This window comes from Typopeltis vanoorti, chromosome 4 (genome assembly GCF_054136105.1).
Source record: "Typopeltis vanoorti isolate ZY-2024b chromosome 4, IOZ_Tvanoo_1.0, whole genome shotgun sequence".
Taxonomy (NCBI): domain Eukaryota; kingdom Metazoa; phylum Arthropoda; class Arachnida; order Uropygi; family Thelyphonidae; genus Typopeltis; species Typopeltis vanoorti.
The window spans coordinates 85,383,190-85,406,624 of record NC_143552.1 but is presented as its reverse complement, the minus strand read 5'-3'; the positions used below and the strand labels follow the sequence as shown (position 1 = coordinate 85,406,624).

Below are 23,435 nucleotides of genomic sequence, written 5' to 3'. Positions count from 1 at the left end.
AACCGGAGGACTTCATTCAATGCAACGTCTGTGAAATGTACTCATTACTGAAGAGGAATGGATTTTAGTTTGAAAACGAGAGTGGTGGCAGAGAGTGCTGAAAATGCTACTACGAAAGCAAATGTCAGAAGAGCAGGTCAGGCCAAGAGATTAAAGCAGTAGATGTAACAGAGAATACATGTGAAAATGAGTGCAACACTGTAGCTGAAGATAGGATTGTGTGAGAGAGAGAGAGAGATGATCAAAAGAATAGTAGCATGATAGATACGAAGAGCTGGCCATAATGAGGGAGATAATGGTTATGTGGAGTGATACACAGGATGAAGTGTGAGCTAGAACAAATCAAACATGTGGTGAGTGGTTCAGCTGAGAACAGGAAGTAAGAAGTCTGGAAATGCTAATATGTTCCTCACAGTTTGAAAAACGAGAGTGGTGGCAGAGAGTGCTGAAAATGCTACTACGAAAGCAAATGTCAGAAGAGCAGGTCAGGCCAAGAGATTAAAGCAGTAGATGTAACAGAGAATACATGTGAAAATGAGTGCAACACTGTAGCTGAAGATAGGATTGTGTGTGTGTGTGTGTGTGTGAGAGAGAGTGATGATCAAAAGAATAGTAGCATGATAGATACGAAGAGCTGGCCATAATGAGGGAGTAATGGTTATGTGGAGTGATACACAGGATGAAGTGTGAGCTAGAACAAATCAAACGTGTGGTGAGTGGTTCAGTTGAGAACAGGAAGTAAGAAGTCTGGAAATGCTAATATGTTCCTCACACATGTTGAACTGGATTTTAACGGTATTGATGTGAACACAGATTGATATGAAAAGATATCTAGGGTGCTTAATAAACACCAACTACGCACTGTATTTAAACCTTATGTGAAATTGGCAATTCTCATCTGTTCACCTGAGGACAGATTCACTCCTTTATCACATCCAGGAGTCTATGAAGTGCCCTGTTCATGTCATCGAGCTTACTACGGACAGACAGGAAGAACTGCAGACATCCACCTCAGTGAAAAAAAATATATATCTGGCACTTTTGCCACGGCAAGTCGGGTCTGACAGACCATGCTTTGAATACCCCTGCACACAGGATCAATTGAAAAACAAACAAACAAAAGTACTGCACAGAAGCTTCTACAAGTCAGAGAGGTTGTTCCTGGAATCAACAGAAGCCTTAAAACATACTCCAAACCTCAACAAGTATGGCTGTATAAATTTACCAAAGATTTGGGAGGCAGTCATCCTAAGACCAAATTAAATTTTTTTTTTTTCAAAACTTTGGACTACTTTTTTTTTTTTTTTTTTTTTTAACTTAGATGGTGCCAAATTAGCACTTTAGTCTTGTGTTGCATGCTGCAATTACTTATACTAGTCCCACTGTTACAGCGGATTGTGGTTGTCTTGCTATTGTAACAAACTTTGCTTGTGTGCTCTGAAGATGCTGGATATAATACCAGCGAAATATTAGCTTTTAAGTTAATAAATAGTTATTTTCTTATCAATCTGTGTTTGCATCAATACCGTTAAAATCCAATTCAACAGGAAGTAAGAAGTGCAAGAAAAGAGAAAGAAATGCTTGAGTAAGAGAGAAGGAAAAATTAAGGAGAAAGTCTTGTACAGCAATACTGTTATAAGAGGTGTGCCTGGCGAGAGGGTGACAAAATGTGCTTCCCAGGTGTGAAAATTAATGATGTTAGTAACGTTATTAGAATGCAAAGGATAAAGTGAAAGAGTTGATTGTTTTCGTTGGAATGAATGATTTGAAAGGAGATAAGTATGGTATATGGGAGGACATGAAAGAGTTACTGAAAGTAGCAAAAGAAAAGAGTGAGAGAGTTAAGATAAGTGAGTCTGTTGCCATGGTATGACAGAGTTGAGTTGAGGAGGACCATGATATCAAATGAGTCATTGCATATGTTTTGCAAGAGATGACATACTGTCACGTATGCTGCTAGTTGAGTGTTTCTATTTTCTATTTTATTCCATATAAATTAATTCAAATGGTTCCCCACCATAACAGTTTTGATTTTATTTTCAACTGGCTCAAATACTAGCTTCTTTAGTATGAGTGTACAATAATATGGATCAATTATTAATATAAAATATATTTCATCTACATTATGGCTAATGTATAATATAGCATTATGGCTTTATTATAAGCGAAAGCTTATAATAAAGCCTTTCTATTGAAGATCTTTACTGCTACTCGCCCAGGTGAAGGCTATATATTGCTGCCCATGTGAGAAACAGCAGTCAATCTCAAATCAGTGCCTGCAACTTTAATGGTTCATCTCAAAACACGCTGACTAGAAACTGGAGGTATTTAAATTAATAAGTTAACTGGTCTGAATTAGGGGGATGCAGATGTAAACAGACTCACATTTTCAGACCTGGTCAGTTTCAATGTCCCTATAATATTCATATGGAGGTGTAAACAGACTCACATTTTCAGACCTGGTCAGTTTCAATGTCCCTATAATATTCATATGGAGGTGTTCATCTGTATATCATTATTATTAAGAGATACCTCCAGGGAGTCAGAGACTCATCGAGGGAGGCCACATACTACACACACACACACACCAATTATCATACTTATTCTTGAATTCATTCACACTGGTTGCACTAACAACATCCAATGGCAATCCATTCCAATCACACACCACCATATGAGAGAAAAATCTAGCCCTCACATCCTTCTTGGAAGCCTTCATTCTCAGCTTCCAAGGATGCCCTCTTGTCCTTTCCCCACCCACCATAAACTGAAATCCTGTATGACCCTTTCAGAAGTTTGTAAGGATTGAGAATTTGTAGACTGCAGACACTAGCACACAGGAGAAAGAGGGGTGATATGATTGAGACTTACAAACTTTTGAAAGAATCATACAGGATTTCAATTGATGGAATTTTTCAATTTATGGAGGGTGGGGAAAGGACGAGAGGGCATCCTTGCAATCCTGATATCATTTCAAACACTCTCCTTTGTACTCTCTCCAATACATCAGAATCACAACAGAAACCAGGAGATCAGACCTGTGCACAACAGTTCAAGTGAGGTCTTATCAAGGCCTTGTAAAGAGGCAAAATAACATCCTTATCTTTACATATGAACTTTCGTTTCAGCATTGGAAAATCTAGCCCTCACATCCTTCTTGGAAGCCTTCATTCTCAGCTTCCAAGGATACCCTCTCGTCCTTTCCCCACCACTCCATAAATTGAAAAATTCCATCAATTGAAATCAATTGAGTTTCAAATACAACTCAATTATCTTTTCAGTTGTGTTTGCAATCTTTGCTACATGGCTCCCTGAACTTCAACTTCCTATCTATTAACACTTCAAGATCCCTAGCCTCAACATTTCTTCTAGCCTAATCCCACCAATATAATATGACATTGGATATCTAATCATGCCAAAGTGAATGACTTGACATTTACTAACATTGAAATGACACCCATTTTCCAATGCATCATTAGCAAATAATTGTATGTCATTTGTCAAATCCTTCCCAATATCATTAATGTACAATGAATAACAGCAGACCAAGCACTGATCCTTGTGGTATACCACTTGTTAACTTAAACCTTACAGACCAGATCCCCCATATACCACTTTTTGATATCTGTCAGTCAGCCATCCTCTTATCCATGCTAATATTTTGTATAACCCAAACCCATTTTCTCCAATTTATGCAGCAGTCTGCCATGCTGTATTCTGTCAAAAGCCTTAGCAAAATCCAAAAGTATCATGGTGTATCCATTCCCTTTCTCTAGTTCAATGGTAACATTGTTATAGAATGTGAGCAAGTTGCTAAAACATGACCTTCCCTTAGTAAACCCATGTTGCTCATTGCAAAGTAGAGATTCACTGTCAACCCATTTCGCAGGCCCTAACTAATTTTTCCAAAATCTTCACCACCACTCCTGAGATACTAATTGGTCGATAGCTGGATACATCGATCTTTGCACCACCCTTGTGCAATGGAATTACCATACATTCCTTCCATTCCTGTGGAATTTTCCCTGTTCTGAGACTCATATTAAACATCTTGGTCAAAGGAATGGAGTTCAGCTGAACACTCTTTTAGCACACATGCTAATATTCCATCAGTCCCTATTACTGAATTCTTATTTAGTTTGTGCAACAGCTCTAATACCTCAGCCTCACACACCTGCGTTTCTTCATCTAGTGAAGAGGTAACAGTGAGCTCAATGTTGCGTTCACCAGGTTGATAGCTTTTAACGAAATGGGCACTCATTAACTGAACAACCTCTTCTGCATCTGTAACCCTCATGCCATCTGGATTTAGAAGAGTTATTCTTTCATATTCATTCTTTCTTTTACTTGCAGTATATCGATAGAATTCTTGTAGGTTGTCCTTAGCACGCAGAGCCAGTTTCTTTTCATAATCAGACTTTGCTTTCTGTAAAACAGTTGCGACTATGTTAGCCTGCTGCTTATAACATTCATAACGGATGCCATCCTTATGCAAACGGTATTCATTCCAACATCGTCCATTTCTTACGAATATATGAGTGCTATTGCATAAAGCTTCTCAAATTTCCCATCAACATGAGTGCATAAATTTTCAAGCTGATTTTATGCTCAGATGTCCCAAGAGCAGTAATGAAATTCAAAAATTCTGCCAGTTTGTCACTGCTCTTGTTGCACTCTTTTGGATTTGCAGACCATTTTCTGAACAGTGATCATGTACATCAAGTAATTTATGGTATGGTGCAAAAAAAGGCAGATGAAATAACCAAGTAATCTTGATGATAATATTCTGCAACAGTGAAACAGTTATCACAACCACTGAACTTAGAGGCTTCTTTTGAAATATGTACTGTGTGCACAATTTTGTTATCAATTAAATGGTTTACCTTAAATGACAACAAATTTTAATAGTTTCAGTTAGTTTCATCTCTAATACCACAAATTTAATTAAATAATATCAATCCAGGGAAGAATTATTGCTCAGAATCATTCTGCAAATAAAAACAGTCTAATTATTTGTTTAAAAAAATCTGCAAGAAGAATGGGATTATATGAAGAAAGGGGGAGGGGGGCGGTTCATTAGCCAACCTGAGCACTGGATCAATAAGAAAAATTACTGCACATCCAAATACACATTGCAAATGAATGTTCTTTAACAGTTGAATTTTTGATTGCTGTCATCATAAGAATGCTAATGAGTGGTAGTACTTTTGTAAAAACTGTGCCAAAAAGTTTTAGCATATTTATGACACTGTTTTTGGTCATTAATATGCATAGAATTTTGAATTTATCTAATCTGTAATTACAAATGATTAGATTGAAAAACCAAAACTGAAATGTTCTGTTAGATTTTAACAGATATCCTAAATATCAAATTTCATTAAATTCCATCATAAAGTTAAGAATTATTAATGAGCTCAAATAATTTTGCCAAAGTTTTCCAATTAAAATGACCAACTGAAACCAAAACTGAATACCAGGGACATCTTATATACATCCTCCCAACTTTCATTAAATTCTGTCTAGCTAGAATAGCTATTGTAATATATAATTTCAACACATTTTTATAATCAGACTTATAAGGATTCCAAATTCTTACTATTTATTAGTCTTGTAATAACGTGTGTGTGTGGTGTATACAAAACAAATTTAATAGGTAATTAAATTTAACAAATATTTCATTTTACATCTTATCAATGTAGGTAATGAACAATATTAGAAATAATAGAAACAATTAAATACATGTGTGTTACAATCTGTAATTGTTACAATGTAATAATTTTAAATATTTTCATAAAATAAAATATGTGTTCATGTGATTAATAATTTGGTATTTAACTATAGTAGATATATGTATTCAGTGCACTTTTTGTAAAACAATAGGTGCTGGTACACATTCTTTACTAGCAAAATAAAACTGAAAAGAAATCGATAAATTATTTACTGATATCATTACTTCATTGTGTGATAATGTTTTGAAATAAGAACAGCAAATTAAGCATATAACACAGTTTCTTAAGTATAATTTTATTTTAAGGAAAGCTTTTCAAAACAGTATAGTTATATGGTGTAAATGGGACATTACATCGAGTAATACATAGTCTCTATTTTGAGCTGCAAGTCAGCTGTTGGAATTGAAGGAATTACAGGTTTAATGGTTTAATGTCATATCAGGTGTATGACAAGGGTTCAGGCCAAACAGAAGCTGTATAACAAGGACTGTGGTATAATAAATTTAGTTTAATCCTTTATCCAAGTGTAAGCAAACAAAGTTTGCACCCGAAAATATCTTCAGGACTGAGGTAAGGTGGTGCATTCCTTGGCAACTCGTAGCAAAGGTGAACCAAGCTCTCATTACTCCTTGTCTCAGCATCTCCCACAATGCATTAAGGGAAGGGCCACTACCCAGACCGGTTTCGACCTTTACTGGGGTCTCATCAGTGGGAGGCAGGCCCAGAGTGGTGATACGATACTAAGCCAGAAGCAGAGGTCATATTTACCTATACTTATAGGCAATTACCTATATTTACCTATACTTATAGGTCATATTTACCTATAGTCTAACCAAGTGCAAAAATAAATTTCCAAGGACTGTGGTATTAAACCTGATATCAAAATTGGAGATGTTAAATTCAGCTTTTTACTTTATGTGGATGATGTTATACTTCTAAGTAAATCCGCTACAAGTCTGCAAGATTCCCTGACTAAACTGAATAATTGTTGTGACAGATATGGTATGAAGGTCAACAATAAAAAGAAAGAAAATTTAGTCATGTTGTACCATCATTTGTCATTTTCAGCCAGGAATTTTATATGTTTTATTGTACAAATATAAAAAAAAATAAGTAAAATGTAGATGATTATTTTAATAAAAATTTTATATATACCAAATATATATATATATATTTTTTTTTTATAAAAAGAATGAATGACTAGAACCGAGAGAAATGAAAACAAAGTTTATTAGTACTAGCATAACTGGTTTCAGCAGGTGCACATTAAAAAAGAAGAAATAACCAGTAAAATATAGAGGAAATAACTGTAAACAACACGGAAAGTTAGTGTATATATATTTCAATGTTGAAGTCTGCGCATTCAAAACTGTTCCCTCGTTGGCTTCATTGTTGGGTGTATGCATGCGTATAGCATCTCACGAATGCCAATATTTGACCGCAGCACAATGACAGCCGTTCACGAGATGCTATATGCAGGCATATGCCCAACAAGGGCACACTTTTGAATGTGCAGACTTCAATGTTTCAACGTTGAAATATATATATACACTAACTTTCAGTGTTGTTTACAGTTATTTCCTCTATGTTCTCAAATCAGCTAACGCCTATTTGTTCACATATAGGGAGTAGGCGAGGCCGTTTAACCAATCTAACTTTTTGGAGACTGAGTGGGCAGTTCAATCTCCACTGGTAGCCAATCAGAGAGATAGCTGGCCCAAGGCTATCACTGATTCATTGGTATGCAGTCAAGAAGGCATCAAGCTAGTGCCGCCATCTCGTGGTCCCTAACCCTAACACGATATTTTTAATGTCTGAAAATAGTGTGGGTTCGACAGTCGATTTTCTTGAGTTTACGGGACAAAAAAACCCGCTAGCCCATGCCAGAGATTGACTAACTCGGGAACCGGTGAAAAAAAGGCTTAGAAAAATTTCCTCTAGTCGGCGACTAGATTTGACCACCAAATCCTTTCTTCATGCGGTCAAGTGCCGCAGAGTGCAAATGCCACTTCTACTGAGCTACACAGGCTTTACTGGTTATTTCTTCTTTTTTAATGTGCACCTGATGAAGGCTGATACAATCTGAAACAAGTTGTGCTCAATTCTAGTCATTCAATCTTCATACACACACACACACACACACATAGTTCTTTCTTCCATTTAAACACTAATCTCCGTTGTTTTATACGTTCTGCTGTGTAGAAATCCAGTATTCATATGGTTTTCTCTGATATTTTTTATGTCCTTTTCGCTTACACCCGATGAAGTCTGTTCTCAGATGAAACAAGTCGTGTGTATTAATAAAGTCTTTTACTCAAAACCTCAGTTTTTAGTCATTAAATAAATTTGAATGTTATCAAAATGAGTAAACCTTCAATTTAATAATAATAACATATATCATCATCATCAAATTCCTGCTATGTACCCTCAAGGGGTGTACAGGATATGATAGTACTACATGAAAAAAAATTACATCATTATTAATTTCCTATCCACAATTTTCCTCCAAATCAGTCTGTTACTTGTCAAGACTCCAACATTATCAGATCTTATATTTCTATCATCTAAGGCACTTTGTACTGTATCAATCCACCTATATCTTGGTCTTCCTCTGGGTCGTTTTGCTGCCAACCTGGAAGAGAACACTTGTTTTGCTAATCTTTTCTCGCCCATTCTGTTTAAGTGACCATACCACCTGAGATTAGCTCTGCTAACGCATTCCTGGATGCTGACAATGTCAAGTTCTTTCCTAATATCCTTGTTTTTAATATGATATTGCCATTGATGACATCTGTTCGTGCCCCTAATCTTTCTCATGACTCTCATATCTGCGGTCTCTAGTCTTTGGTCAAGTGTTTTACTTCTGACCCAGCTCTCAGATCCATAAGTTAAAACTGGTTTGAACACTGTCTTGTATACAGCTAATTTAGTGTTCCGACTAATTTCTCTCTTATTCCATATGAATTTATTCAATTGACTTCCCACCATACCAGCTTTGCTGATTCTGTTGTCTATTTCTATATTTAATTTACCATCTTCAGTAAAAATCGTGCCTAAATAGCTGAAATGTTTTACCTGTTCCACAGGTTCTCCATTCACAACACAGTTGACATTTTCAATAATTCTGCCTATTTTCATTGTCTTTGTCTTTTTATTGCTGATCTTCATACCATATCTATTACAACAGCTATTCAATTTAGTCAGAGAATCTTGCAGACTTGTAGCGGATTTATTCAGAAGTATAACATCATCCACATAAAGCAAAGAGCTGACATTAACATCTCCAAGTTTGATATCATGTTTAATACCACTTTCCTTCATAATGTGATCCATATAGATAATGAATAACAGAGGGGATAAAGTACATCCTTGTCTCACACCAGATTTAACATTAAACCATCTTCCTGTACTTCAATCAATTCTAACTGCTGACTTACAACTGAAATAAAGACCAAGTATTGCTTGATATAATGCCCCATTGACACCATATAACTGCAGCATATTGAATAGCTTCTCTCTTGGCACCTTGTCATATGCTTTTTCCAGATTGACAAAATATAGATCTTTGTTATATTCCCATGCTTTCTCAACTATTTGATGTCAAGTGAAGATCTGATCCTGACAGCCTCTATTTGGCCTGAATCCAGCTTGTTCTTTCACAATTCTTCTCAACCGTTTCTCAAGTATACTTGTATAAATCTTGCCAGGAAACTCAGTAGGAAAATACCTCTGTAATTCTCACATTCAGTTTTATTTCCCCTTTTATATATGGGTACTATGAGAGCTCTACTCCAATCATCGGGAATTCGTCCCTCTGTCCAGTCCTTCTGAACTATGCAGTGCAGCCACTGTAAGACTTTCACACCACCATACTTCAGCATTTCTGGTCGAATATCATCTACTCCTGCTGCCTTTCCACATTTCAAGCTTTTGATGGCTTTTTCTACTTCAAGTATGGATATGTATTCCTGACTACATGCCTGGTCAGTGTTTTTTATCACTGTTCTGTCATCACTGCTTGTTTCATTTAGCAGTTTTTCAAAGTAATTACTCCATACTTCAAGGATATCTTTTTCTCCCGTTTTCATGTCATCTTTATCATCTCTAACTCCTTTTACAGCAGACCTTCCTCCATTCATAAGCTTTTTCAACAACCTCCAGAATATTTTGCCACCTTCTTGATATTTATTTTCTATATTCTTGCCAAAGTCCTCCCATGACTTTTGTTTAGCTAGTTTTACACAGTGTTTAGCATTCTTGCATTTGTCTCTATATTCTCTAAGAGCATAAGCTGACTTCTTTGACAGGAACTTTTGATATGCTTTTTTCTTTTCCTTCACTGCCTCTTTAACTTCCTGTCTCCACCAGGGAGTTCTGATTTTTTTTATCCTTACAGACAACCTCACCACATGCCTCTCTGGCAGAATCAATCAATGTTTTCTTCAGAGTTTGCCACTGAATCTCCAAGGTTTGATTCCTGTTCTCAAACTCTTTCATTTTTTCTTCAATAATCTTTGTGTATTTTAGTCTACAGTTCACATCTGAGAGCTGCTCAACTTTTATTCGCTTTAAAACTTTCTTACATGTTATTCTTTTCAATATGAAATTCAATTTTATCTGCTCAAGACTAAATAGTGATCACTTCCAATTTCAAATCCTCTGTACACTCTGGTGTCCTGCACCAGGGAGAAAACATCACTATCAACAATAACATAGTCAATGAGACTTTTCTTATTCCTAGCCTCTTCTCTCCATGTGAATTTGTGCACATTTTTATGTTGGAACATGGTGTTAGTAATAACCAGTCCATGTCCTGAGCAGAAATCCAACAGATATTTGCCATTATTATTAGCTTTGCTCTTTTCTCCAAATGTTCCCAAAATATTTTTGTATGTCTCACAATCATTTCCTACTCTGCTATTTAGATCCCCAACAAGGACCAACTTTTCATTTTTCATTGTGTCAGTGGCTTTTTCTAAAGCCTCAAAAAATTCCTCCACTTCTACCTTAGTAGAACTTTCTGTGGGACCATAGGCACAAATAAGTCTCATTGTCCAGTTCCCCATTCTCATATCTGCCCACATTACTCTACTTGAGACTGAATGCCATTCAAGAAGATTAGCCTCGTATTTTGTGTTGAATACTATGACTACTCCTTCTTTTCCTTGATTGTCATTGCCTGAATATAACATTTTGTATTTATTGCTCAGAAAGATTTCACTAGTTTTGGTCTTTTTTGTTTCAGTCACCCCTATTATGTTGATCTGGTACTTATCTAATTCCTCAGCTAGCTCCATTTCTTTGCCATTCAGGCTTCTTACATTGATAGTACCGATCTTTAACTCTGGTGATGTTGAGTTGGGGTTTGTTTTCAGATTTGTTCCAGTAGCTGACTTTTCGCTGTTCACCCTGGTTCCCTGGCGAAAACAACGGGAGCCTTGTTTAACCCGGCGACGCCCCAGCCGGCATGAAATTTTGTCATGTTGTACCATCATTTTTTATTTTGGTTTAACCAATAAGAATACAATTTGGTCAGCTAAATCCCAAATTGCCAGCATAACCTCGTTCGTTCAGTATCCAAGTAGATACCCAACAGGGTGCACCACGAGAAGGTGAGGATTGGACATTAGGTCAGAAGCCCTGGTCGGTTCTCTGCATTCCTTTAAAGGCTATGTGGAGGTCTCCTCTCAGTTATACAGCTTTGACCCTTAAGCACCCCTATATATATATATTTGATATGTATGTCACAGTTCACTGTTAATAAAAGTGCCAGTATGCCATGCCATCCCCCCCCCCAAAAAAGGACTATGTATTGTGTAAATATAGAAGTCCTATAGATGGACTTATGTAAGAAGACTGGTGAGTTTAGAGATTCATTAATAATTTCAAAAGCATAGTATTCCTGTATACGCATGACATACATTTATATTACCAGAATAACTTTTTATTTTAGTCTTGGCAACCAGGCAAAACTAACTGGTGGATCAGTTACATTAAATGTCTCAAAGATTTCTTCATGCCTAAATGTTACAGAAAAGCAAGCTCTTGGTTTTTTTTTTTTTTTTTTTGGGGGGGGGGGGGGATTCTGTTCTTATGCTGGTGTTAAGATAAGAATGGGTCAGTACTATGAATTTAAATAAAAGTCATCATTACCCAAGTCTACTGTAGAGAGGTCTACTGTATTTTTATTGTAGAGAACTTTGTTTTCTTCATTCATGAAGGAAATCAGTAAAAGCATAGTTTGAAAAACAGAGGAACTTATTACTGCATAAAGAACTTCCGTTTTCCCCTTCTCTTGCAACAACATGTCAAGGAAAAATAAGCTAATGACATTTACTAAAATAAAGAGCCATAAGGCTTCATTTCAGTGATGCAAAATTATATAAATCAAGTGGATTTATATCTCTTCACTCTCCAGCTAGGGCAACTCATAAATGCTGGCATTTTATTCCTGTAAGCTCTCTGGTCAAATTTTGTATGAAACTTTTATAGTTTCTGTATTCGGCTTTGAAATAACGTTGGATTTAATATCTACTTGATTTATATAATTTTGCATCAGCAAAATGAAGCCATATGGCTCTTTATTTTAGTAAATACTAAAATAAAGAAAAATATACCGATCACCTCTCCTATAAGGTCTGGCTAGGGTAACCTGCAAATGCTGACAAGAGTATTCCCATGAGCTCTCTGGTCAAATTTCGTATGAAACTTTTATAGTTTCTGTATTCGGCTTTGAAATAATGCTGGATTTAATATCCACTTGATTTATATAATAAGCGAATGACATTTTATTTTCTAAGATAAATTCTGTTCCTATGTTGAGGTTATTGATATAATTTACGAATAGATAATATAAAGAATTCAAATAGCAAAGATGTCAACACTGAAGTCAGTTCTGAGATTACATAAGGCATTGATCAGACCTTGTATGGATTATTGTGCACAGATTTGATCACCAGTTTTTAATGGTGAGGAGATATGTTAGAAAGGGTCCAGGGAAGATTCCTTGGTAAGTGGTCTTTGGAATGTGGAGTAAGAAGACAGATTGAAAGAATGTAAATTGCAAAGCCTTGTGAATAGGAGGAGGGGAGATATAATTGAGACATATCAGCTAGCCAGAGGTTGTTATCAGGCTAACATGAAAGAGATATTTCAGAGAATGAAAGAGGGAAGTAGAAAACTATAAGGAGGGTGTGAGCAGAGGAGTCAGGAGGAGGTTCTTTGCACAGAGAGTGGCTGATGAGTGGAATGCATTGCCTGAGTGCGTTGTGAATGTAGACACACTGAATCAGTTTAAGGCACAGTTGGATGAGCTTTGATAGTGTGTACCTCCCAAGATGAGTCTCTGACTCCATGGAGGTCAATGTTAATAATAATCAAGAAATCATGGTATATAATAAGGGTTTCTGCTTTTGACAAAGGATATGCAAAGTGCCAAGACATAACCTCAAAACAAGCCTGTATAGTGTAAATGGATCCTTATTGATGAATATAAAGAAAAATAGTTTGAGGTTAAATTAGGTGTAACTCTGAATCATACACTCTCTACTATTATTTATAATTGCTCTCTCTCTCTCTCTCTCAACACACTTACTTATTAATAATTTATAAACATTATACTTATATATAGATCACATCAAGATCAGCATAACTTTTATGAAGCTATCAACAATCTACAGTTAATATTCAAATAGTTCAATGTAATTACAGCCAAAGCAACAATGTTTATCATGAGACTAGTATATTAATTGTATATGTTCTCTGACCAGTTTGTTTTGGAGGAGGAAAAGTATGAGTTTCCAAGAGAAGAAACTGTCATTTCCTCATGAAACTAATTTGCTTTCAGTTAAAGCCCATATAAGGGTTCCCTTATATGATTCCCATCTCAGATGGGATTTAAACTTAAACTGAGAAACAAATGTTGTGTCACCCTCATGACTGAACTATAGAGGAATTTATTACTATAATATCTGAGAATGGGTAAGCAATTTCTAATATATATATATATATATAAAAAACTATGCACTGGTAACAAGATAAAATTCCCTCACATACTTTTTGATGTTCTCTGTAATGGCGAGTTACTGTACCATGAGCAGCTTCTGACTCAACGGTTTTCCCATCAGGGCACACCAAGATACTTGTCATGAGGCCCAATGAACCATAGCCTAAGAAATAAAAACATTCATAATTATATAATTTGAAATAAACACTTTGTATTCAAAACTTTAATGCCAATCATAAAAGGCATGTTTATATATTATATATCTACTGAAGAATGATAACCCAGTATTTTACTATGTATTTGAACCCATTACTGTCATAATACATGCCAATCTTTAGCTTACTGGGCATCAGTGGTTTCTCAGAAATATTCAAAACAATAAATTAAAGATGCCAAAAAATTATATTCTTGGTTTCATCCTTTATCCAAGTGTAAGCAAACAAAGTTTGTGCGTGACGTCACTTTGCTTGCTTACACTTGGATAAAGGATGAAACCAAAAATATAATTTCTTGGCATCTTTAACTTATAGTATAACCAAGTGGAAAAACTTTCAATTCAAAATAATGTTAGCAAAAACTAATAGTAAAGTATATCGATCTTTGTAATATAATCAATTCGTAATTAAAAAAAAAAAAAAAAGGTTTTAACTATTCTATTGCGCCTAACCATATCCCAAAAATAGACTTTATATGCAATATTGAGAAAGGTCTTTCTCCACTCTCAGAGACAATAGCAAATGAAATAAGATTCAAAAGTACAATCATCCTTTCTACAGCAAAACCACTGAAACAGAATATTACACCCTTGGAAAGGAAGGCAATTTTGAACTTAAAACGTAACAAAGACATTATAGTAACTAAGGCAGACAAAGGTAACTCCAAAAACAAATAGTATGAAGTTCAAGATGATGAGATTTTCCTCTACATAAAATAATGCAATGGCAATTTAGTGAACCTTGTTCATCTGATCAAGCCATAAGTCGCAAAAACAATGGTCAAATACTCACAAAGTAATATATATTTTATTTCTTTCATCATAATAAATAAAATACAAAAATTAGGCAATGCTTTTTGTTTTAGGTATTTCTGAGAAACCGCTGATTACCTTTGCTGTTATGCCGTGAATTGGGGGAGGGAGGGAAAGTGGGAGAATGAGGTTTTCTTAGATACTCTCAATAAAACCTATCAACCAATATACATAAAAAAACTTCTGTTTTTTTTTTTTTCCTATTTCATTATAAATTAAAGACCTTTTATGTCTTATGCAATTTGAATATGACTGACTGGAATCTTGTTCATTCTTGGATACAGAGTTAAAGAATTTGAAATACATCTCTGTTTTATCATTTCCTGAATATGTGTACAGTAGTCCCCTGCTTTTCCCCATTCCATTCCGCTCTTTCACCCCCTATCAAATATAACCACAATCCATATACGCGCAATGTAGTTTGCTCTTTCACCATGTTTGCTACCCTTCCATGCACTTCTTCTCTCAATCAACTTGAAAGGATTAAAAGATTTAAAGGTAAGCTTTTGTTCATTTTACTGTACTTTTGTATATCAGTGAGTTATTTAGTTTTTGGATGCATTCGCAAAAGTGATATATATCATCATCATCATCATCAAATTCCTGCCATGTACCCTCAAGGGGTGTACAGGATATGATAGTACTACATGAAAAAATTACATCATTATTAATTTCCAATCTACAATTTTCCTCCAAATCAGTCTGTTACTTGTCAAGACTCCAACATTATCAGATCTTATATTTCTATCTTCTAAGGCACTTTGTACCGTATCAATCCACTTATATCTTGGTCTTCCCCTTGGTCGTTTTGCTGCCAACCTGGCAGAGAACACTTGTTTTGCTAATCTTTCCTCGCCTATTCTGTTTAAGTGACCATACCACCTGAGATTAGCTCCGCTAACGCATTCCTGGATGCTGACAATGTCAAGTTCTTTCCTAATATCCTCGTTTTTAATATGATATTGCCATTGATGCCATCTGTTCATGTCTATAATCTTTCTCAGGACTCTTATATCTCATATCTCTCATACCTATTATGTCGATCTGGTACTTATCTAATTCCTCAGTTAGCTCCATTTCTTTGCCATTCAGGCTTCTTACATTGATAGTACCGATCTTTAACTCTGGTGATGTTGAGTTGGGGTTTATTTTCAGATTTGTTCCAGTAGCTGACTTTTCGCTGTTCGCCCTGGTTCCCTGGCGAAAACAACGGGGGGGCCTTGTTTAACCGGGTGACGCCCCAGCCAGCATGAAATTTTGTCATGTTGTACCATCATTTTTTATCACCATAAAAAAATGATGGTGATATATATAGTGTGTTATTAACTTTTTCGGTAGCCAAAATGCATTTGTAAGCTAAATAAAGGCTAGGTCCACTTTTTGCTGTGCTCTGGTGAATAAGGGGGGTGGGGGAGCCCTTGTGATTAATTTCCATTGGCAACTATAACAAGTTTATTAATTTTGACTTGATTAAATGAAACATAAGCTATGATAATTAAACTCAAAACAGATTTTACTAATTTAATTTTTTATTGGCCTAGAATTTAGTTTATTAATTAAACTACACTAGACAAAAAATTTTACAGTTCATCATATCAAATTCTTGACATGTAACTTCAAGGAGTGTACAGGATATTATGATAGTATTACATGAAGAACTTGCATCATTACTAACTTCCTATCAACAATTTTCCTCCAAATCAATCTGTTATCTGTCAACACTCCAACATTACCAGATCTTATATTTCTATCTTCTAAGGCACTTTTTATTGATCAATTCACCTTTATCTTGGTCTTCCTCTGAGTCTTTTTCCTGCCAAACTGACAGAGAACATGTGATTTGCTAATCTTTCTTCTCCCATTCTGTTTAAGTGAACATACTACCCGAGATTAGCTTTGCTAACACATTCCTGCATGTAATAATGTCAAATTCTTTCCTAATATCCTCGTTTTTAATATGATATTACCACTGATGCCATCAAGTGTTTTATTTCTAACCCAGCTCTCAGATCCATAAGTTAATATTGGTTTGAACACTGTTTTGTATGCAGCTAATTTAGTGTTTTGACTAATTTCTCTCTTATTCCATATAAATTTATTCGGTTGACATCCTACCATACCAGGTTTGCTAATTCTGTTGTTTATTTCCATATTTACTTTGCCATTTTCACTAAAAATTGTGCATAAATAGCTGAAATATTTTATTTGTTCTATAGGTTCATCATTCAAGATACAGTTGATATTTTCAAAGTTTCTGTCTATTTTCATTGTCGGTCATTTTATTATCAAATTTTACAACAGTTATTCAATTTAGTTAGGGAATCTTGCAGAATTGTACTGGATTTATTTAAAAGCATAACATCACCTGCATAAAGTAAAGAGCTGGGCTTAACATCTCCAATTTTGATATCAGGTTTAATACCATTTTACTTCATAATGTGATCCATATAGGTAATAAAAGAGGGGATAATGTATATCCCTGTTTGACACCAGATTTAACATTAAACCATCTTCCTGTACTTAATTCTAACTGCTGACTTACAACTCAAATAAAGACTAAGTATTGCTTGATATAATGCCCCCATATAACTGTAGTGTTTTGAATAGTTTTTTTCTGGGAACATTGTCATATGCCTTTGCCAGATCTACTAAACTTAAATACACATCTTTGTTATATTCCCATGATTTTTCAACTATTTGTCCTAAAGTGAAAATATGATCCTGCAGCCTCTATTTGGCCTAAATCCAGCTTGTTCTTCACTAAGCATCCCTTCCATAATCCTTCTCAACCATTTCTCAAGTATACTTGTATAAATCTTACCAGGAACACTCAAGTAGGGAAATACCTCTGTAATTCTCACATTCAGTTTTATTTCCCTTTTTATATATGGGTATTATGAGAGCTCTACTCCAGAATTCATCCCTCTGTCCAGGCCTTCTGAACTATGCAGTGCAGCCACTGTAAGATTTTTATACCTCCATACCTGAGCATTTCTGGTCAAATATCATCTACTCCTGCTGCCTTTCTACATTTCAAGCTTTTGATGGCTTTTTCTACTTCAGGTATGGATATGTATTCCTGGCTGTATGCTTGTTGAGTGTTTTTTTACCACTGTGCTATCACCTCTTGTTTCATTTAGCAATTTTTCGAAATAATTACTCCATACTTCAGGGATATCTTTTTCTCCAGTTTTCATGTCACCTTTATCAACTCTAATTCCTTTTACAGTACTCTTTCTTAAATTTTTGAGCTTCTTCAACAACCTCCAGAATATCTTGCCACCTTCGTGATATTTATTTTCTATGTTCTTACCAAAGTCTTCCCATGACTTTTGTTTAGCTAGTTTACAGAGTGTTTAGTTTTCTGACATTTGACTCTGTATTAAGAGCACACGATGCCAGGAACTTTTAATATGCTTTCTTCTTTTCTTTCACTGGCTCTTTAACTTCCTGTGTCCACCATGGAGTTCTGATTATTCTATCCTTGCAGATCTCATCACATGCCTCTAGCTGAATCAATCAATGTTTTCTTCAGGGTTTGCTACTGAATCTCCAAGGTTTCTTTCCTGTTCTCAAACTCTTCATTTTTTCTTGAATAATGTTTGTGTATTTTAGTCTACAGTTCACATCTGAGAGCTGCTCAAATTTTATTTGCTTCAAAACTTTCTTACATGTCATTCTTTTCAATATGAAATTCAATTTTATCCTGCTCAAGACTAAATGGTGATCATTTCCAATTTCAAATCCTCTGCACACTAGAGTCCTGCACCAATGAGGGAACATCACTGTAAAACTTAACAAATAATTGTAAACTTTTTTTTAAAATCTTATATTTATATTATTGCTATAGATATAATCTTATATCTATGCTGATTTACAGCTTATAGACTACATACTGCTCTGCTTTATGCTCCTCTTACACAACATAATCCAGTTCTCTGTTGGTATCTTGTTGTATACTTTTTTTTCAAATTTACACAGAGATCCTAATTATATTCTCATGATTTTATTTGTCGTAAGAGTAAAAACTTGATATTGATAATCCACATGTGGCCAGATTGCAGCTTGTTCTTCCTAAAATTTGTTTTCTGCAATTCTTCTTAGCTTTTTCTTAAGTATGTGTACATGCATAATTACATGAAACACTTAGCAATTAAACTTCTCTGGAGTTCTTGCATTTGGTTTCATTTCTCTTTTTACAGATTAGATAGGTAAGATGTGGGCTATACTTTAGTCATCCAGAATTTAGTAAAGGCTTTCTGAACTACTGTACACTTTTTATCCTTCTAAATATAAGCATTTCTGGTCAAATATATTATTCATTCCAGTTTCGATGGTTTTTCTATTTTAAGTATTGATATGTACTTCTGAGTGCATTTCTCATGGGTATTTCTACTAGTGTACTGTCACTGCTTTTCTCATTTAACAATTTTTCAAAGCCACTATTAGTACAGATATCAGAATATCTTTTATGTTTTTATGTCACTTTTATCAGATCTTATTTCCTTTTAGGGTATGCCTTCATCCACTTTTAAGCTTTTTTTCAACAGCTTCCAAAATATTTTGCCACTTTTCTGATATTTATCTTCTACATACTGTATACATATCTTCTATATCTCTTCTAGCTCTATATTCTATATCTGTTTCCAAAACTATGAAAACAGGAAAGAACATGGAAAATTTCAACTGCATTCTCAATGGAGAATCTACAGAACAATATTCCAGCAATTTAGGCACAATTTTTAGCAAATATGGCAATAACATATGAAAACAGACAACAGAATAAGTAAAGCTAGTATGGTGAGAAGCCATTTGAATTAATTTAAATGGAATAATGGGGAAATTAGCCAAAACACTAAACTTGCAGGATACAAGATGGTGTTTAAAACCATTTTAACTTATAAACATGAAATGATGATGATTTATGGGTTTAATGGCACAAGGACAGCAAAAGGTCACACTGCATCACATCAAAGGTTATAGTAGTACACAAGGTAAGACAATCACAAACATCCATGCCCAACAGCAGGATATGAACGTACAATCTGTTGGCTGGAGAGCAGGTACACCACTTAACCAACATCAGCCAGGCTGACATTAATAAGATAGTTCTGAGAAAAATGAGGAGAGTAAACAGATAGCATTCAAAATGAAGATATTAAGATCCAGTATACACAATGACTTTCTATAAATAGAAAAGATAGTGAGTGAACCATTTGCAAAATGTGTGTACTAGTGTGTGTTTCAAGAAGGGGCAAACAGTTATTTGATTCTGTTTCTAATGTAAAGTGTATTTGAGGGGTGGTTTGACTATTTAGATGAGCAACTGAATAATCTAAAGTATCTTGCCCATGGAGTCAAATGGCAAACATATCATCTGCATAGTGCAGCCAGAATAAAGGTTTGGAAGTAGGTGATCAAAAATACCGTGTAAAATTTGATCAAAACAGGAAAGGAGGATGGACCTATCACAGTACCATTAATTTGTTTGTATTTTCCCTGCCAAGTCACCTGCAAGCATAGTAAATATACATAATTCAAAAATGTCAGGTATGCAGGAGGCAGGGAAGGAGAATAGTGTAACTTTATTAAATCAAGAATCTGTGTTGGTGGTATATTAGTAAATAAGGACATCATATCAAAACTAAGCATTGTGACCCTGAATTTTTAAAGATATGACATCATGGTTAGTTTTGATATCACCTCCTTATTTAACATGTGCCACCACAATCACCAGACTCTTGATTTAATAGTCATACTTCTCTTCCTCTCCAACAATTTTGAATTATTCAAATTTACAATATTTTTCTTAGCATGAAAAATACAAACAAATTCATGGCTGGAATGGGTTCCTTCCCTCTCTTTTGGCTAAGTTTTACATGGAACATTTTGCACTTAGCACAGCTATTTTCAATTTTATTGTAGCTGCACTGCACAAATGATGTGTTTGAAAATTTGGCCCTATGGGAAAAATGTTTTAGATTCCTTTATAACTCATCTAAACAGCTAACATCCTGAAAACAAGTTAGAAAAAGCCACCAAATAACTGCCTTTTCTTGACACACACACACACATTTTTCAGATGGTTCACTGTTTTTTTCTATTTACAGAAAGCTAATGCTGGAAGACACTTGTCCAACAGTAATGGATCCTGAAAATGTTAGCTCAACAGAGCAACAGCTATTTGTTCTAGTGATGCACCTCTTGCAACAGAACTCAACTACCTCTGCCACACTTTTTTTGGCTAATGGTTATAGCTCTTGCAAAAGAGATAAATACAAGGGTGGTCTGAAAAGTTCCTGGCCTTGACCATAGATGGCAACACTATTGGCAACATTTTTCTTTCTAAGTTGGTACATCTGTCATAAGCATCCATCTGAAATTGCAAGTCATTCTATCAAGTAGTTTGTTTTATATAGCTGTCTGAAGCAAAAGTGTTGTCTGTATCCCTTGAAATAGATAAAATTGAGTATTATGCAAAACACCTGCCCACAAAGGTGTTTTGGCAATGGGAAAATTATGGGATCTGCACTATGAATTGTTGGAACATCCACTGATTGATCAGCTTTATCTCCCTCTGATTTCTATCTCTTCCCAAAACTAAAAAAATTCCTCGCTGGTCAGCATTTTTCTTCGCATCAAGAGGTGATTTCAGCTGTAGAAGGGTATTTTGCAGATCTTCCCAAGAACCACTACAGGGTCGGGATAATGGCGGCGGAGCATCGCAGGAATAAATGTATTAGTTTTAAGGGAGGTTATGCTGAAAAATAAAAATAATTTTGAAATTATAAATTCGGTTTTTCATTGTTAGGTCGAGCACTTTTCAGACTATCCTTGTACCAGATGCCCCCCCCCCCCATCTCCCATCCTCGAACACAAGACCAAAGCATCACTATTCCCACCTCGTATCTGGGACATATCTAAAAAGATAATTAAAGTACTAAAAAAATATAACTTGTATACTATGCTCAATATCCACAATTCAAACTAACGACACAACCCACTAATGAACAAATTCAATCCTCTTTCACATTCTGGAGTGCATGAAGTGACCTGTGATTATAACATGGGCTAGTATGGACCAGGCAAATGTTAAAAGATCTCCCTGGTCCATAGTAATATAAGCCAGTTAAAAACATCTGCTTTATATAATGTCTATTCTCTGAGAATATCTACACGGTTGGTAATCCTCCATAGGGACCCTTCTTTTGCCAAGAGAAAGCACTGCCTGTTGGATACAAAAAGAAATTTCTTAGTAAAGTTGTTGAAACTTTTCTTAGGATATTTTGAAAGCAAAAGGAAAATTTTTTTTTTGAAACTTTAAATATATTGTGATAATATCTAACATTTGTGCATCAAAATTTGTATTTTTAAATTAAAAAAATAATTAAATGTCTGAATTTATATTCAGCTGTCTAATATCAGGCAGCCTTCAATTTAAAATGGATTATATGTATGATGCCCTGCCAAACGTATCCAGACACCCCTTAGATATAATGTACTGGCCTCCCATAAAGCACTGCATGGAATCTGCTATAAAAGGAAGGTAACAGACATCCAAGGCAGCAGTTTTGCAGAACACAGCTGGTCAGCATGCCCAGGACATGTCAGTTAAGTGATTTTGAATGAGGCATGATTCATTGGATGCCATATAAGTGGCAAGTCCATCCGTGAGATCAGTGTTCTGACCAGACACCCATGATCCACATTACATGAAATTGTACAGAAATATGAGAAGCAAGGTGCTACAATGGTTGCACTGCAACTGGGAAGACCCCCCCCCCATATCCTTTCTGACTGCTACAAACAGCTGCTATATCAGTGGACCTTGCAGGTTCTCCTTCCACAATGTGGCCCATCAACATAAACAGTGCAGTGCACCCTTCATGGGATAGGATTTTTTGGGCAGGGTTGTGAAGAGGAAGCCTTTCATCTCAGAGGAGAATGCTCAGCGGCTTATGTGCTGGTGTCAAGCATCAGGCACTGGACCAATCAAAAGTGATGTGGAAGGATAAGAGTCACTTTATTCTCTACCAATGAGATGATGTGTGTGTGTGTGTGTAGGTCTGGAAGTGCTCTCATGAGAGATACGACCAAGAACTGTCTTGTATTCTACACTACACATTATGGGAATGCAACCAATTGTTTCTTCCAGCAGGACAATGCAGCATGCCATGCTGCACATACAACACAAAGGTGGTTTACAGAGGTTGGCATTAACTTGTTGCCTTGGCTGGCCCAGAATCCTGATTTGAACCTGACTGAAGTGATGTGAGATATTCTGGAATGCTCGATACTCCTGTTCAAGCCATCTGTCACCAACCACAATCAACTGTTGGAGTGGTTGGAGACCGAATGGCAATGTATCCCACCAGAACAGTGTCAGCAACTTGTACACAGCCTTCCACAACATGTTACTGACTGCATCCATCATGTATGGCCTGCCAGACAACTGTCATCTGGATACTTCTGACAGGGCAACATACACACATACTGTATATATATAAAAAGTCTTTCTTTCTCAAAAGACACCTTATTCTGGCTTCAGATGCAGACAAGGTTAGGTGTTAACAGTTTACTTAGGTTTTATGCTATAATTCATAACATCAGAAGAACAAAATAAATAAGATATTTGTTTATTTAGTTGCCAATATTTCACTGGATTTCTAACAAG

At 35.5% G+C, this 23,435-nt stretch overlaps 1 protein-coding gene across 1 annotated transcript in view; it reads right to left on the bottom strand.

Moving 5' to 3' along the window:
• The window catches only part of LOC150107469 (isocitrate dehydrogenase [NADP], mitochondrial-like), a 192,837-nt gene that overhangs the window by 32,913 nt on the left and 136,489 nt on the right, over nucleotides 1-23,435 (bottom strand). The window contains exon 8 of the mRNA XM_090391891.1: nucleotides 13,785-13,897. Within this exon, the coding sequence (XP_090248017.1) occupies nucleotides 13,785-13,897 (113 nt within the window). The remainder of the gene's footprint in view (nucleotides 1-13,784; nucleotides 13,898-23,435) is intronic.